This window comes from Episyrphus balteatus, chromosome 2, assembly GCF_945859705.1.
Source record: "Episyrphus balteatus chromosome 2, idEpiBalt1.1, whole genome shotgun sequence".
Lineage (NCBI taxonomy): Eukaryota > Metazoa > Arthropoda > Insecta > Diptera > Syrphidae > Episyrphus > Episyrphus balteatus.
The window spans coordinates 7,286,443-7,302,100 of record NC_079135.1 but is presented as its reverse complement, the minus strand read 5'-3'; the positions used below and the strand labels follow the sequence as shown (position 1 = coordinate 7,302,100).

At 33.2% G+C, this 15,658-nt stretch overlaps 1 protein-coding gene across 1 annotated transcript; it reads left to right on the top strand.

Annotated features, from left to right (window-relative positions):
- LOC129912745 (uncharacterized) lies at nucleotides 1–1,372 on the top strand. Its single transcript, XM_055991139.1, has 3 exons — nucleotides 1–235; nucleotides 344–624; nucleotides 904–1,372. The coding sequence occupies exons 1-3, from the start codon at nucleotides 221–223 to the stop codon at nucleotides 1,370–1,372; spliced, it is 765 nt and encodes a 254-aa protein (XP_055847114.1). The 5' UTR covers nucleotides 1–220.
- Nucleotides 1,373–15,658: the final 14,286 nt, after the last annotated feature.

The window sequence follows — 15,658 nt, the reverse complement described above, 5'->3', positions numbered from 1 at the left end:
CGATGCGGTTGGTTTTCAGAGTTGCATAAATGCGTCACAGCGTGACAAAAATTACTTCCTCCAGGGAAACATGACAAACAATTATTCCATCCAACTGGTGTCTATAAATATTCTTCAGATGACAGTTGTTTGAGTTAGTGTGCTCTTTCCGAAAACGTATCGTGCGGCTTACATTTTCAAAAAAAGAAACACCATCCAGGGAAAAAAAATAGCCATCATCATGATTACACATCGCGTATGTTAACATGAAATTTTTTAATTCGTGTTTAAATTTAAAAAAAGAAAAACTAACAAAAAACTAACAAAAAAACTTAACCAAAAATTCAATCTGCTAATTTCACAGTTGTTGGCATTCGAAGTCCTTACCGCATTCCTCGTACTCCTCCTCCTCCAACAAACGCTGATGGTCCAAGCATTTGGTTACTCGTATTCCAGATTTATTGGACCCGTTCGTGGACCGGAGAGGCAAATCATCGTTCACGACCGGTACGACGGCAGGGGACGTGTGGATTACGTCGCCAGACCAGAGTACCAGTTCGCGTATGGAGTCGAAGATGCCAAGACACGAGTGTTGCAAAATCGACGGGAGACCCGTAATGGCGATGCTGTAAAAGGTGTCTACAGGTAAATTGGGTAATCTTGCTTGAGCTTCCATATAGTCATCTGAGTCTGTGATGGCGATGGGAGGATTTTTTTTCTGTTACGTATTTTTGTTTACATTTTTTTGTTTGTTATCTGTGTGTTTGTGAATTTGATTTTCTGTGGGCATAAACTCATCATGATGGCTTCGCCAAAGGTAATCGAAACGCGTGCCGTTTTGTTGTTCTTTTGGATCTTATTTCATGTTTTGACGTATTACCGCTGACCGTCATTAATGCAAAACATGCGTGTATTTCATTGCAGTGTGGTCGACCCTGATGGCTCCCTGCGAGTGGTTAAGTATACCGCGGACAATGTTAATGGATTCCAAGCTGAGGTCATCTCAAATGGAGTCTCGACAAATCATGGTCAAGATAATCCACTTGTTGCTGTTCATCCGGATCCGCAGCAATTAGTAAGTGATGATGGTCGTCGTGTTGTTGGTGGTGGTGATGATGAACATCATCAAGTGAACGCCAAGGACGAGATTGAACCACGTCCCAATCATCATATTCAAGTGCAGCACCCAGACAAGACATCGCATGAAGAAGAAGGTGCAGGACCGAAGAAGACAGAAGATATAAACAATGAATCTTCAAACTCAAAAGATGCTAGTGAGTATCAAGAAGAAGATGATGACAGTGATGATGGTGGGAAGTCATCATCCGAGAGTAGAAATGAATCGCAGGAGAAAGATGATGATGATAGCAGTGAAGAGGTCGAAGATTATTAGCGTGACTTTTAAGATTTTAAGATAAATAAAGTCCGGAAATGTTATAATAGTCAACATTTTAATTGAATGGGTCATAAATCATGAGAAATTTCAGATAAGAATGCTTTAAGAGAGATATTTCATTTTTGAAGAAAGAAAACAAAAGAGCTGAGGTACGAACTTTAAAATAACATTTTGTGATTTTTAAAGGTGTTTCTCGGTATCAATACGTTTAGTTTTTTTATGGCACCTTTTTATAAATCCTTCAAGACCTGAAAGAGGTTTTGACATACCCACTTTGACTTATGTACAAAACGCTTCCAAGCAAATAAGCATTTCCGTCAGTAGATTAATGTTCAACTTTATTAGCAAACCCATTGAAAGCTCATTATTCTTTCAACTTTAATTATGATCCATCAATAAACACCATTGCTTACAAAAACTGTCACTACAGTCGTTATACATATCGCATCATGGTCTCTCTTATACCTTTGTAGTAGTTGGTAGAAAAAAAAAAATATAAGAGGATCAAACACTATAGAGTCCAGTAGCTCTAGACCAACAGATTTAGCGGCCTTGGACCAGACCAGACAGACAGACTGAGACTGAAGTAAATCGCATTTCGTCACGGTTCAGTGAGTTCGTTCGCATACCGAAAATATTGGAGTGCTTCTCACTTTTTGTTTGTGAGCCCCAAGACAATATAAATTGGGTTCAAAAAGGAATAATATATAAATGCTTAGTCTATAGTTGGTCGCGTGTGTGCTATGGCAAGTTGTGAGGCATACACACATTCAAAAGATGGACACTGTTTTGCACTATTTTATTATGAAACAGCTGCACTGGGAAAGCTGGAAAAAAAGTCTTCACTGTAGTCTCTATCTATATATGCTCTAAACGTATAGAGTCTCTTTGTTACTGCAAATTTATGGAGCAAACCAATGGAATCACGTAATAAAATATTTATTGAAATTAAATCACAATATGACGCAGAAAATATAATCCAAAGGAGTAAGTGCATGAGAGGGGTTAAAAGCAAAAAAAAAAAAAAAAAAAACAAGCAAAGTGGTTTAAATTATTTTACATGTCACAATCACATATTGCAAAAGTTGTTGAATTTTTTTGCTTGTACCAAACTTTTTTTTTTATTATTTTATTTTAAAATGTAAGACAGAGAATTTTTGTTAAATTTTTCGCGCAAAACTGACTGAGAGACCTGGAAAACGATGCACTATGATGTGTTTTAAATTGTTTTTTTTTTTTACTTAATTGTGAATATGGCTTACAATAGAACTTATTAAGACATCTAAGTCTTATAGATTTGCTGGAACAATAAGTCTCCAAACATTTAAAACATTTCCTGTCTGTACGTGACGTGCCGTTGCTTTGTTTTTGTTATATTTTGATGAAGTAATATTTTTGGATAAAAAAAAAAATGGGAATTTTTTGTTTTGAAAAATCAAATTTTCGAAAACGTGACAATGAATTTGTTTGAAATTTTGGTTTTAGGTGTTGATTAATAGAAGCTACAAAATTGCACACCAATTTCATTAATTTAAAAAAAAAAAAAAAAAAGATGCTTCTTATTTTGGAGCTCAATTTCAACATGTTGATGTTCTAAATTTAATTTAAAAAACGAATTTTGAGTTTTTTTTTTTAATTTTCTATTTTTCATATGGATTTACCAAATTTTTATATATAAAGTCTTAAATATTTTAGTACCTTAAACAAGTTCGTGTGACCCAGTTGTGCATTTTATTATTTGTTTTTTTTTTTTTTTAACTGAGAGAGTTTCTTTTTTGATCATTAAAGGTGAGAGTTCAAAGTGTTTTTTTTTCACGAAAGCTGAAAAAGAAAAAAATTAGGTATGTATAATAGAAGCCCTTGGCACCTAAAAACTTAGTACTTCATAATTTTCATAGTATCAGTTAAGGAAATAAACAGTTCCGTCAACTTCCGCCATTTTGTTTAATGATTTGTTTTCTGCATGAGTTAGGTAATGGGTAAAAAATACTTTACCCATTTTCTTTTGCGATACTTAATGCCTCCAAAATCTTAGCATCTCATAGGTATGTAAAGTGTTGTTATTTATTGAATGGTAAACATAAGTGAACTGATTATTTTGTTTGCGTTCTAACTGTGGGCCACTGTGGCGTATGTGTAACTTTTTTATATTGAAATATCTTATTGCTCTTTCGATACATTTTATACAAACAAAGAAAAATGACTTCCTAATTAATTCATCAGGCTCATATTTACAGAGTAAGAAGTTCACATCATGGTTTCTTCCGATAAAATCATCGTTACATAATGCACATGACTTTGTGAACCTTAAAATAAATATCTTTAAAATTTTCTTAAAGCAACCTGTTACTTAAATATATCTTTAGATCCAAACCACTAACATTTGAACGATACTTATCTCAGTCAGTTAAAATAAATCAGACATTTACCAAAGTCGGAAGTTAAGAAGAAATCTAAATTTAAATGTCTTCATGATATTAAGATCCATTTCGAACGATATAGTAACAAGTGCCCTGATTGACTTGAGATAATAGACAAACCACGAAGATCTTATCTCTATCTGGTGCAGTGTAGTCCTAGTTATATTTCCCATACATCGTTCTAAAAAAAGACTTTAAGATACATTGAAAACTAAAAGTCAGCAAATCCGTAAAAGATACAAACCTCAAGACACGACTGACCATTGCGATTTAGTCTTTCTATCTGACTTCGGGATGAAATAATCAAAAGTCGTGCACGGTGCTGCTGTTGCCTTAAATATATTTACAACCAACAACAAAAAACAAAGAGTGGTTTAACGAAAAAAAAAAAAAAAAAAATAGGTTGTTGTAAAAAAAAATATATTTAAATCTGATCCACTTTTCTGGAGCAACTTTTAATTGAATTATGTGCATTTCTATGTGCACCTACATGTTGCAATCATTTTGGTTTGCAATTCGAAAGTGGTATCTCTCGCGTCGTCGTCGCTGCTGCATGTTGTATGTCGGGTATCTGGCTGTGTGTATACATAACATTTGTAGAAGATATCTCGCATCAGAGCGCAAAGCTTTAATATAGTTCAGTCCAGACACTCACAGTTTCAAGACATATACGAGTTTTTGAATTCCCAAATTGCATGCCATTTGAGGTAATCGCCTGCGTTGCCATTAGATAAAGAATCTTGTCAACGACTGGGTGTTGGCTGTATAGACACGGTGATAGTAGTTTTGTAGGTTTGTGCTGCACAGTTCCATATCCATAAGTCCGAGAAAAATTATGAAAGCAAAAATATGTATCAGTCAAACCACACGAGAGGCTTTATGGCGCCATAGGGAACATGAGGCAAAAAAAAAATAAATGGGACATGTTTGGTGAGCAGCTTGTGGGGTAATCTTTAATAATGGGTGTTCCAATCAATTCGCTTATTATCCTGATCATGCTTAAAAGATTTCAGTAATCTTCTTTTCTATATAAAAGATATGAAACAAGTAAAATAATTCAACTAAGTTTTCCTGAAAGCAGTTTCTTGAGATTGCAAAAAACTGAACTGGGCTTTTCCAACAAGATTTTGAGTTTCATAAGGGACGCAGTTTGACAGCTGAGTTTTTGGAAAAACTTCTTACCGTTATTTTTTCATCGAATTCTGGGCGTTAAATTTCTCACTTTATGATGATCAAAGTGAGTTTTCAGAGATTTCAAGAACATGAACACCGCCTTTATAGTATAAACGCCATGTTCATATTTTGGAGATCCCTCACTTTTCAGAAATAACTAAAAGTCATGTTCATGTTTTGGAGATCCCTAATAAAAGTTTTTTTTTTTCAACAAAAACTGAAAGACTTAGGCTGCGTCTAGATTATGTTGATTTGTAATGATCAACTCGTTTGATCAACAAAGTGGGGTAAATGTTGACGTGTTGATCATAGCACTGCTCAACTTTTTTTGACCCGAATGCAAACCAATTGAAGGCGGTATAAAGATCAAAGAATGTTGCGATGAGTGCGATGTTTTGATAGTGAAACGGCTGTTGAATTCAAAACTGACACTGCATTGACATTTAAAATCAACACTTAACTGAGAGTGTAAACGAGTAGCATGCTGTTTAACAATACAAAAAAAAAACAGTGTTGATCAACAAAATGGGGACCAGGGTTCGAACCTCGGTCATGAAATTTTGGAGCAAATTTGAAAAAAAAAGTGGAGCAAATGCAAAATTTCCGGAGTAGATTTGAAACAAAAAAAAAATCTTTAGGCCGTGTGTGAATTGCGTTTAATAGTTAACACAGTGTAAAATTTTTGACACTATTGAGGTGAATAAAAAATTTTCAGCTGTTAAAAATTTATTGGGCTCTGGGACCTGGTTAAATTTGAGTTAAATTTTTTTTTGCAGATGGTTTGGTTTTTTTTTTTTATTAAAAAGTAGTTTTATGGCAGAAAAGAGGCAGAGAAAAATATTAAACATAAGCCATACAGCTGAAATTTTTTTTGTTCACTTCAATAGTGTCAAAAATTTTACACGGTGTTAACTATTTAACGCAATTCACACACGGCCTTAATAAGAAATAATTATAAGTCTTAAATTAAAGTCAATTCAATTCATAAAAAAGAACTATTTTGTGATAAATTCACCTTGGACCAAATTATATTCTTTTATTAGCCTCATTAATGCAAGTGGTGGTTCAAAAATGTGTTTGCAATTCTGAAATAAATACAATTTCGATTTAAAACATTCCAATATGGTTAGCAAAGTTAGTTCAGGAAACAATTTGTCAATCGGAGCGTTGGAGTAGATTATTTTTTTCCCTCAAAAGTGGAGCAAATTTGCTCCGATCGGAGAAAGGTTTTAACCCTGATGGGGACGCAGCATAGCAAAAATGTTCAATAAATTTCATAATGATTTAATTTAAAACTTATTCAAATTTCAAATCCAAAAATACACTTGGTTCAAATTAAATTTATTATGTTGCTTGTCAACATACTCGCTAACCCTATATACCCACCCATTGCCACAAAGTTAATAACCAAATCCAAAAAAAACTATCTGCGTGTCTCACTAAAGCCAAACAAAACATCGATGAAAAATTCTCATAAATCTTCTATATGTCCAGCTGTCTTGTCATATTTCTTCTTTTGCTTCGTTAATTCAAAAAATCTATTCAATAGGCACCGCTGTAAGCAATATAGGCATTTGCAAAAAGATATACAAAAAAAAAAAAAACATAGCCTATAGGTACGAGTACGAGTATATTCAAAAAGATGCAATAAATTCGATTTGCACATAAAATGCAATCAATCGAAAATTCAAAAGATTTTAATTTATCTCCATTTGTGTGTTCAGAGAGCCTAAAGGAGGTGGGTACACATCTACCTACCTTCACAAGACAACTAAGACCAGCTATATAATGAACACAACATATTGATGATCTATAGAGGATATACGAATTCAATAGATTTTACAACGTGGGTAATTAAAATATTTACAAGCTGCCGCCAAATGCATAAATGTAAAGGCTCATGGGAGTTAAACAAAATTTAACTACCATGCTGATGGCTAAAAAAAATTTTTGAATGAACAAATGGAATTGAACTTTTGATGGCACAGTTCAGCATGGCTGGTAGGTAACAAGAGAAACATCTGGAATTTTATGAGAAAAAATTCTTCTATTGTTCGGTAGTCAGGAGGTGGTACAGATTAATGGGTGTTAATGTGCAGGTGGTAAGCCGACCATGAGAGATGTGGATTTGTAGTTCATGAACCACTTTGTAAAGGTTATGTTTAGTTGAAAATTCATTATATACAATATTCACTGAGGTAGTGATTAAAAGTTGAAAAACTTAAATCTAACTGTCTCACAGTGTGTCGAGCCCATACAAAAGTTTATCATAAATACTTGCAGCTAAGTTTTTTGAGTTTTTATATCTTTTTTTGTATGTTTATGGAAGGAATAGAAAAAAAGTTACAAATTAACAAATTAAACAACCTATAACTTTTTTTTTAGTATAATTTATGAAATTAACATTTATTGAAGAAGCCACTTGTGAGCAAAATAATTTTTTTTTTGTTATATAAACAAAAATATACTTTTCGTAAGGTTTTCGGTGTGCTAAACTCGAATCCGAAGTCAGAAAAATTCAATCGTATCACTTTTTTGAAATATTCTAGTTAGAAATCTGAAATGTCGTTTTTTAACTGTTTTTGAGGTTATGTTCTTGAATGTGGTGATTAATTTTAAATAAATTTGTGACAGTTTCTAAAAGAACTAAATGTTTTCTTTTAAAGCCCGTTTAAATCTTTTCAATATCTTTTTTCAACTTTGAGAAAACTTAAGTTGAAGTCAACTTGTTTTGTTTATCTTCTCTATACAAAAAAATCGTGTGTATATTTGCGTTTCATAGCAAATCTCGAATAGTTTTTTGTCAATGGCTTTCAAATTTTGAAACAACGTTTTATTTGTATTTACGTAAATTCTTCTATCGGTGAGGTTGGTAAATACAGCTATAATACACATACACAGTAGAGCGTGGCCGGGTCAAGTAATTATATTTAAAATTTAGTATGCAGAAAAATATAATTTTTTTCGTGTTGAAAACAATACTTAAAATATTTTTAATTACATAATTAGCTTTTTGTTACTTGTGTATGGTTAAATATTATTAAATACATCGATTTTTTCATTTTTGTGATCCCCTTGAAGCTGTTTCTCAAAAAATGAATTATTTTGAGTACTTGACTCGTAGCACATAAATGTGAATATGTATCTCTGGTAATCGCAAACAGAAGCAGACCAAACATTGCCAATATTAAGTATAGGCCTTAGGCAAAATAATATAAAAAAATTATAGATATGATTTTATATGTTTTTTTTTTTTTAAATTAAGTTTTAAAATTAATTTTTTTCTTTTTTGGCCATTTATCAAAGAAATTTTAATAACTCATACATATATAATTTTATAAATTTAAATTTTTTTTGTTATACGTTTTACAACAACACTCAAATAAACAAAATAACATTAACAAAATTTTTCAAACATTTACCAAACGTGAAATATACACTCTCAAAGATTTGCATAAATTTCTCAAAATATTTTCGATTTCCGAGGTACTCATGTTTCGGATCTTATTTTGAATACATAACCTGGGTTATTTTCTAAGATAAATATGTTTTCATATGAGTTGACACTTCTAAATTATATTTTAATAGCAAAAATATTTTTAACAAAAAAAAAATGTGATTTATCCTTAGAGGATATAATATATGGAGTGCTTGTGCTGTTAGTTCCGTGAGCTTTTATAGAGGGCTCTAGTTTCTTTAAGTTTTTCGATAAGTGCATGCCTCCATTTTATTTTCATTTGATGGCTGTCATCAACAAGCGTGTTTATTTACAGCTGCGGAACCGGACTCGCACTGAAAAACGAAGGCAGCGACCCCTATCCATGCATATGGCGTTACAATGTATTAGGTATAGGAACAAGCACTCCATATATTATATCCTCTAAGGATTTATCATAAGGGGACGACACACTGTGCGTCTTTACAATTTGATATGACCCCTAAGGTGATGTTCTAGGTCCAATTTTGCTAATTTTTGAAGTTTTACTTCTTCATCGGCATTAAATCAGATTGAAAATTCACTTTTTGACAAATTTCAAAATGACATTTGCTTACATTCGCCGCGTTCCTTTCGTGGAACGCACTTAGTGAGTTAACTGTAAATAAAATTAAAACTTATAGTAACCTTATGTATTTTGGTCCGTGAAAGATTAATTTCTTGAGGCATTTGTTAATTAATTTTTTACAAAATTTCAATTGTGTTTCACTTAAACAACAAGTTTTTTATTAAGTTTTTTAAATCAGCTTAAATGAGTGCATTCAGCACTAAAAAAAAAAAAAAAAAAAATGACCTTCAACACCTCTACCATTCACACAAAAAACTCCCAATAAAATGACATTTTTGTGCAATTGCATTATATCAACTATATTATACAAGTTGTTTAGTAATTCTTTTCTCAAACTACAATTATGTTTTTTTGTTATACATTCTTCCATATTACTCTGCAATCTATCATCAAAATAAACGTTTTTGTTCAAAGCATATTTTTTTTTAACCAAACCACAAAAACGGAGCACCACATTTTTAGTGGTATTTGCTTTTAAGTGCCGAATCACTTTATTTATCACAAACAACCACAACCCAAATGATATTTCGTTTGCAATTAAATGGCGAGAAAAGCCATAAGTTAAATATATCACGCAGCAGCGTGGCATACTACGAATCCGACTCCGACTTGGGTCGGTCGGGTTCTTACACAAGCCTATCCATAAAACAAGCTGGTGCGCATTAAAATTGCAATTAATTGGTCCATTTGATCTGTATGGTGTGTACTGTTTCTGTAGTTAGATATACTTCACATGCGTGTATGTGCCAGAGGCTTAAGTGGGCGATTAAAGCCAATTGCTTGGCACTGTCATGTGGTGTGCGTATACTAAATTTTATTTCCAACCCCTCGATTTGTGCAAAAATATATGAAGTTATAACCAAAAGCCCTAATTTTTTTCTAATTTACACATATTTTCTCAATTTGACTTTAAGCTCTGTGTGATATTTACAGCAACAGCGCTGCTGTCATACACACAACGCACAGCCACTTTGACGTTTAATTAAAACGTTTACGTCAGGAATGTGCAATCAGCCCAAATGTGAGAAATGACAGTTTGCATTTGAATCTGAATATGGACAATGTGCCAATTAAAAGGATCGAAAACAGCTTCTGTCAGTTGTGTGTTTTACAAGACATACCGTTAGGTAGAAGTTACAAAAAAAAAGTGTCTGAAAAACACCAAGCAAATCTGCATAAGAATGCGTCAATAAGCTTTGCAGACGTATACATAAGGCCTCCTGGCAAAAGACAACCTCTCGCGCAAACTTGGATAATGACTTAATTTTGGAATCTCAAGTCGCACGGGTCGCGCACAATATGGACGCGTTGAAGTGATCTCTCTAAGCACCCATTGATCTGTAAAGTTAAATAATTCGGCTTGGAATGAAAAAAACTGAAGAAATATCATGACCTAGTTCACGCAAAGAGTGAAGCAGAGCAGAATGTGACAGATGTGTGTGTGTAGGTTTGTTTGATTGAAGCCATTTTTGGAATTTTTCGGTTTAGCTTTTTGGTTTAAAAACCGATTTGGCATCCGCTGAGATCCTAGAATTGGGTATTGACTGGGAATTGTGTACTGTGATTTACAACTGTCAATTAGACTTGACGCACCGAAGGATGTGAGTTATGTACAACTTGGCAATTAGAAGGAATTTACTGTTCGATTTTGCGTTAATCAATTTGAACAGGTGGTTGTGTTTGTTTAGTATTATGGTGGAAGGTTTGTTCGTTTGCAGTGAATACAAAAAAAAAACATTTGACAGCACATTTGTGCGTGTTGCATAATCATCTATTGGATGGTTGATTTGCAGAATAAATTAAATTCAACTTGAAAGTACTGTTTGTTTAAAAAGGTCAAAAGCAATCAAACGCCTTATTGGGATTTATTCGATTGGTTTCATTCGATAGGGATTTAAAATAACATTATTTTAAATCTTAATTGAAATCAATTAAAGGCATACTAATACTTTAATTCACATATTTTTTTGATTAGTGTCATTTGTCTGATGGTTGTATTCAATTAAAACGCTGGTGCCAGATAGCAATACAAGCAAATAATCAATTGTCAGATTGGTTTTGGTAAAAGAGATAAGACTGGTATTTTTTGCAGTCACAAAATTTTGACAACCAACATGATTATGTAAATGACAAACACGCTTCACGAAATTACAGTTTCCTTCAAGTTTTATTTATCATATTAGCTAGTTTTACCATTTTGAGTCTTTACACTGAAGCCAACTTGTTTCTAGGTTAAAATTGAAAGATGCGTTGACAGAAGCTGTCAAATTTCTAAATAAGCTTTATTTACACTGTTTACGTAATTTGTGCAAGCTTTCTCGTAAAATGACGAACTCAGTTGACAGTCATTTGTGTTAAAAATTTCTTCGAGTATATGAAGGTAAATACAAATTTTTACTACCGGTAGCACATTTCCACTTCTCCCATTCCAAAAGTTTTTGTCTGATTTTCTTGCAAGTTTTTTCTAATTTCCTGTGATATTTTGTATGAAATCTAAGACACCCAACTAATAAGTATGCTTCTATAAATCTCTATAGGAGCTTCTGTACCATCTGTTAAGCTTTATAGAAGCAAGAATATAAGACTGCCCTCTGAGTATAGGCATATAAAATAAAAGTACAAAGATTAATGTACTTTCAAATATGGATATCGAAATGGGTCTATAAATATTTTTTTCGTGATGGTTTCATGGCCACTTTTTTCTATTTAGAAAACCTAACCTTTATTTCGCCCGCCATAACCAAAGGCCATCATGTAATTCTTGTTCTTTTAATTGCAGCTCACAAATAGCAAACAATCAACTGACATTCTTTGACATAGCCCCGATGGAATAAAAACCAACGGAAACCTTTCGAAAAGCCCCGCTGTGCAAATCTCTACTTAGGCTCCTCAACCAACCACACAAAAGTGCGTACCTTCAATCCGGCTCAAGCTAAATCTTAATGTGAATATATATTTTTTTGTTTCTTTCTAGATCAGGTACAGTTCGATGCCATATTTGTCCGAACAGCGAAATCATTTACCATAAATCTGGTCTCGCAGTGGGCCACTCTACATGTGTCAAATGCAAAATACAAAAAAAAAAAATATTCAAATGCACTTTATGCAAAGTCCATATAAATGTACCGCTGTTTGACTTTTAATCTGGGCCAACACAAAAAAGACTGCACGAAAAAAAAAGAACTAAAACTCCAAACGCATTCGGATTGTTCATTCTTTAAAGGCTTGTTTGCAATTTGATTCACATAATGGAATAGACTCACAAAGATACTCACTTGATTACGTATAGGAATATAGACGATCGCAAAAGTTTTGAACTTTTTTTCTTATAAGCCTAAACCATACCTATTTCTACCATCGTAGATCGGCCGTCGTCGTTCGACTCGAGGAAGGTATATATTGGTTTTTTGTGCGCTAAGTCTTTTGGGGGACCCCGATAAATTGAACGGATCGTAAATCAATTTTAGTAGGTTACTTTGTTAATTGAAAGCCATTCAGATACTGTGTAACTCTCTATCCATGGTTATGTAGCTCATTTTTACCTCCAGGCTGCACAATACAGTGCACCTCGCAGAGATATCTATTCTTTAATGTGTGGGAAAAAAGCCAACTTCAGTAGAGCCCCCAAAATGATATTTTTTAGGTTAATGCACTCGAATTGGATACATATTAAAAGTGTGGGTACGACGACAACATCGTGTGTCGTTATACGCCATGAGGCTTATCTTTTTTTTTAATCTAGGTTTTTCACATGTATAAGGTGATTTATTTGGAGAATCATGGTATCCACCTATCTGTGTTAAATAATCAAGAAAACTTTGCAATTAGCCTATCATTAAGAGTGCTACAACAAGATATGAACTGCAACCGAGATAAAAAAAAAGAACTGTTCGATACTCTAACGAGTTATATACAAGTCCTAAGCAATATGTCACCGTATTCTTGAGGCTCTATACAAAAAGGTCTTTTAACTAAAAAAAAAAGATTGAGGTTGCTGTGTGATAGATTGATTTGATTTAATAGAAGTCAATTCAAGGACCGTAAAAGTTGCCGCCTTAGTTTGGTTAACCAGCCTCTCTATACCACCATTTATTGCGTGGATAATAACTACTTTTTGAGAGCAAAAGTGCGTTGGTTGTTATCTTAATTTTGGTCTTTATATATTTTTTTTTTTGAGTTGGTTATATTGATTGAGTGAGAGGTTTATTATAGAGATTTGAAATCAGTTTAAATGTCAAAAGATATGGAAAAGTAGGTTAAATGGTTTTGTAAAACTTAACTTTTCCTTTTTTGACATTTTGATTTAGTACAAATGTTCTACAAACTTTACTTAAATTGGCCATTTTGTGTATCTATTGTCAAGCTTTGGTGTTTAATTCAACCACGCCCAGTTCTTGAAATTACTTCTTAACATTATTTGACCGTTAACTAGAAATAATTTAATGCAGTCAGCAGTTCTTGACAGTACAATGAACACACCTAGGTTCATAGGTTATATGATGTCTGCGTTCAGGCAAATCATCTGACTTTTCTTACGTATAACTTTATTAAACTGCAAGACAATCTGTCAAACAGTCTTTTATATAAAGTCATATGCACATCAAAAAGAGGAGAAATGTGTTTTTCATTCTCATATTAAAAAGTTCCACAGCCTACCATGAATTGGTCATTAAGGTAATGAAGACAATTAAAAAAGTGAAGTTAATGATGTCACTGATTTGATAGATGAGGTGCTATTTCCGTGATTGCATACCTAACTTATGTGGTTAAAAATGAAATGCCTCGAGGTAAACAAATCTTTCCTTTGGAGTAGGTAAACTACTGCTGGTAATTTACTAGGGTTTTCAATGGGATGGACTTTTGATGAAACGATGAAGTTCACATCTTTTTAGGCACAAGAGCATGAGTAGTAGTAAATGTACTAGGTCATCCGCCCATGAGTAGTTTACCACTTTTTACGGCTTTTAATGGCTGCGTTCAGGCATGCGAAAATAGTTCATTGCTTAATAGATTATTTGGAAGCTTAGTGAAGCTAAATGCCAATATGGATATTCATGAAAGTGGTAAATGTGTCAAAATTTGGTATGGGTTTGACAGTTAGTTTACCACATTTACCATTTTAATAGGTTTACCAAGAGTTAACACCGTTGCATGAATGCCCCTAATGAAAAAGTTAAATTCGAAGAATATATTATGTTAACCACGTTCTTTTGGAGGTAGAAATCTACTACAAAAACTACACATTCTTATATGCTCAAGAAGAAGATCAGTAGTCTACTTTTCATCTACTCATAAGTAGTCTACCACCTTCAAAGGAACGCTGCTATCAATGACAGTATTATACACGGAACCCACAAGCATTGCATTGACAATCCGATCGATCTTCTTAGTTAAAAATTTCATATACCTATGTATATAAAATGCGTATGCAATTTATATCTAAATTGAAATTAATTACATTCATATTACCTTTGATTATCATCCATACTTTCAGGTTATATGAACTAACAAGCTTACACATTACGTGGGTAATCATCAAGACCAGAAGCCAAATGATGGTTAACTAACCGTCATTTATTTTTTAATAGTTGTTTATAGTCACGATAATTAACTTACAGAAGTCAACTCAAATTGCTAGCAATTATTTAAAGCATTTCCTTAAGTTATAAGTAGAATTGCATGCAAGTTATGAGTGTGAAGAAGATTATTATATAAATCATTAAGGTTTTTTTTTCAACTTGATCGTAAAAATAAACTATACACAGGCATTGTCATTTAAATGTTTTATAGGAGGAAGAGATTTTAAAGGATTTACTTTTGACATTGATTAAAATAGAGGAAACTAAAATTGCTTAATTAACATATTTGACAATTGCAGTTTGTCTTCATATTTTCAATACATACTTCAGAAATATTCTTTCTTGACTTTGACAGATTTAAGGTAGGATCACAAGGTCAACGAAATCGGTCAACGCGTTGACTAATGCGTTGACATTCGTGCTGAAACACAATTTTGGTATTTGACATTGACAGCGCGTTGATAGAGTGTTTTTTTTGTAGAAACACGTCACGGAGTCAAGACGTTGGAATTGTACTAGATCATCTACTCTTGAGTAGTTTTTCACTTCCAAAAGAACGGGACGGGGCTACTATTGATATAACGTGTGGTCTCGTCTACTCTTAAGTTATGAACGTCTTAGTCTCACTTTTTTAAGAATCAAACCAAAAGTGACAGTTATAGTTAAATGTTCAGATTTATTGTGGAATGTATTCATTTCCATTTTGACACTCGTGAGAAGAAATCTAGTACAACAACTACACATTCCTACCTCCTCTAGTAGAAAATCATGTGTTAATGGTTGTACTATGTATGTATGGTTGTACTATCATGAGTAAACTACAACCTCCAATGGAACGGCACTATTAGTCGAAGTAGATAACTAGCTCTAGTACTAAAATTAACACATGATCTTCTACTAGAATACATAGGAAAGAGTAGTTGTTGTACTAGAATTCTACTTATGAGTAGTCTACCACTTCCAAAGGAACACGAATATTAGCCCTGTTCCATTGGAGATGGTAGTTTACTCGTGAGTAGAAATCTAGTACAACAACTACACTTTCGT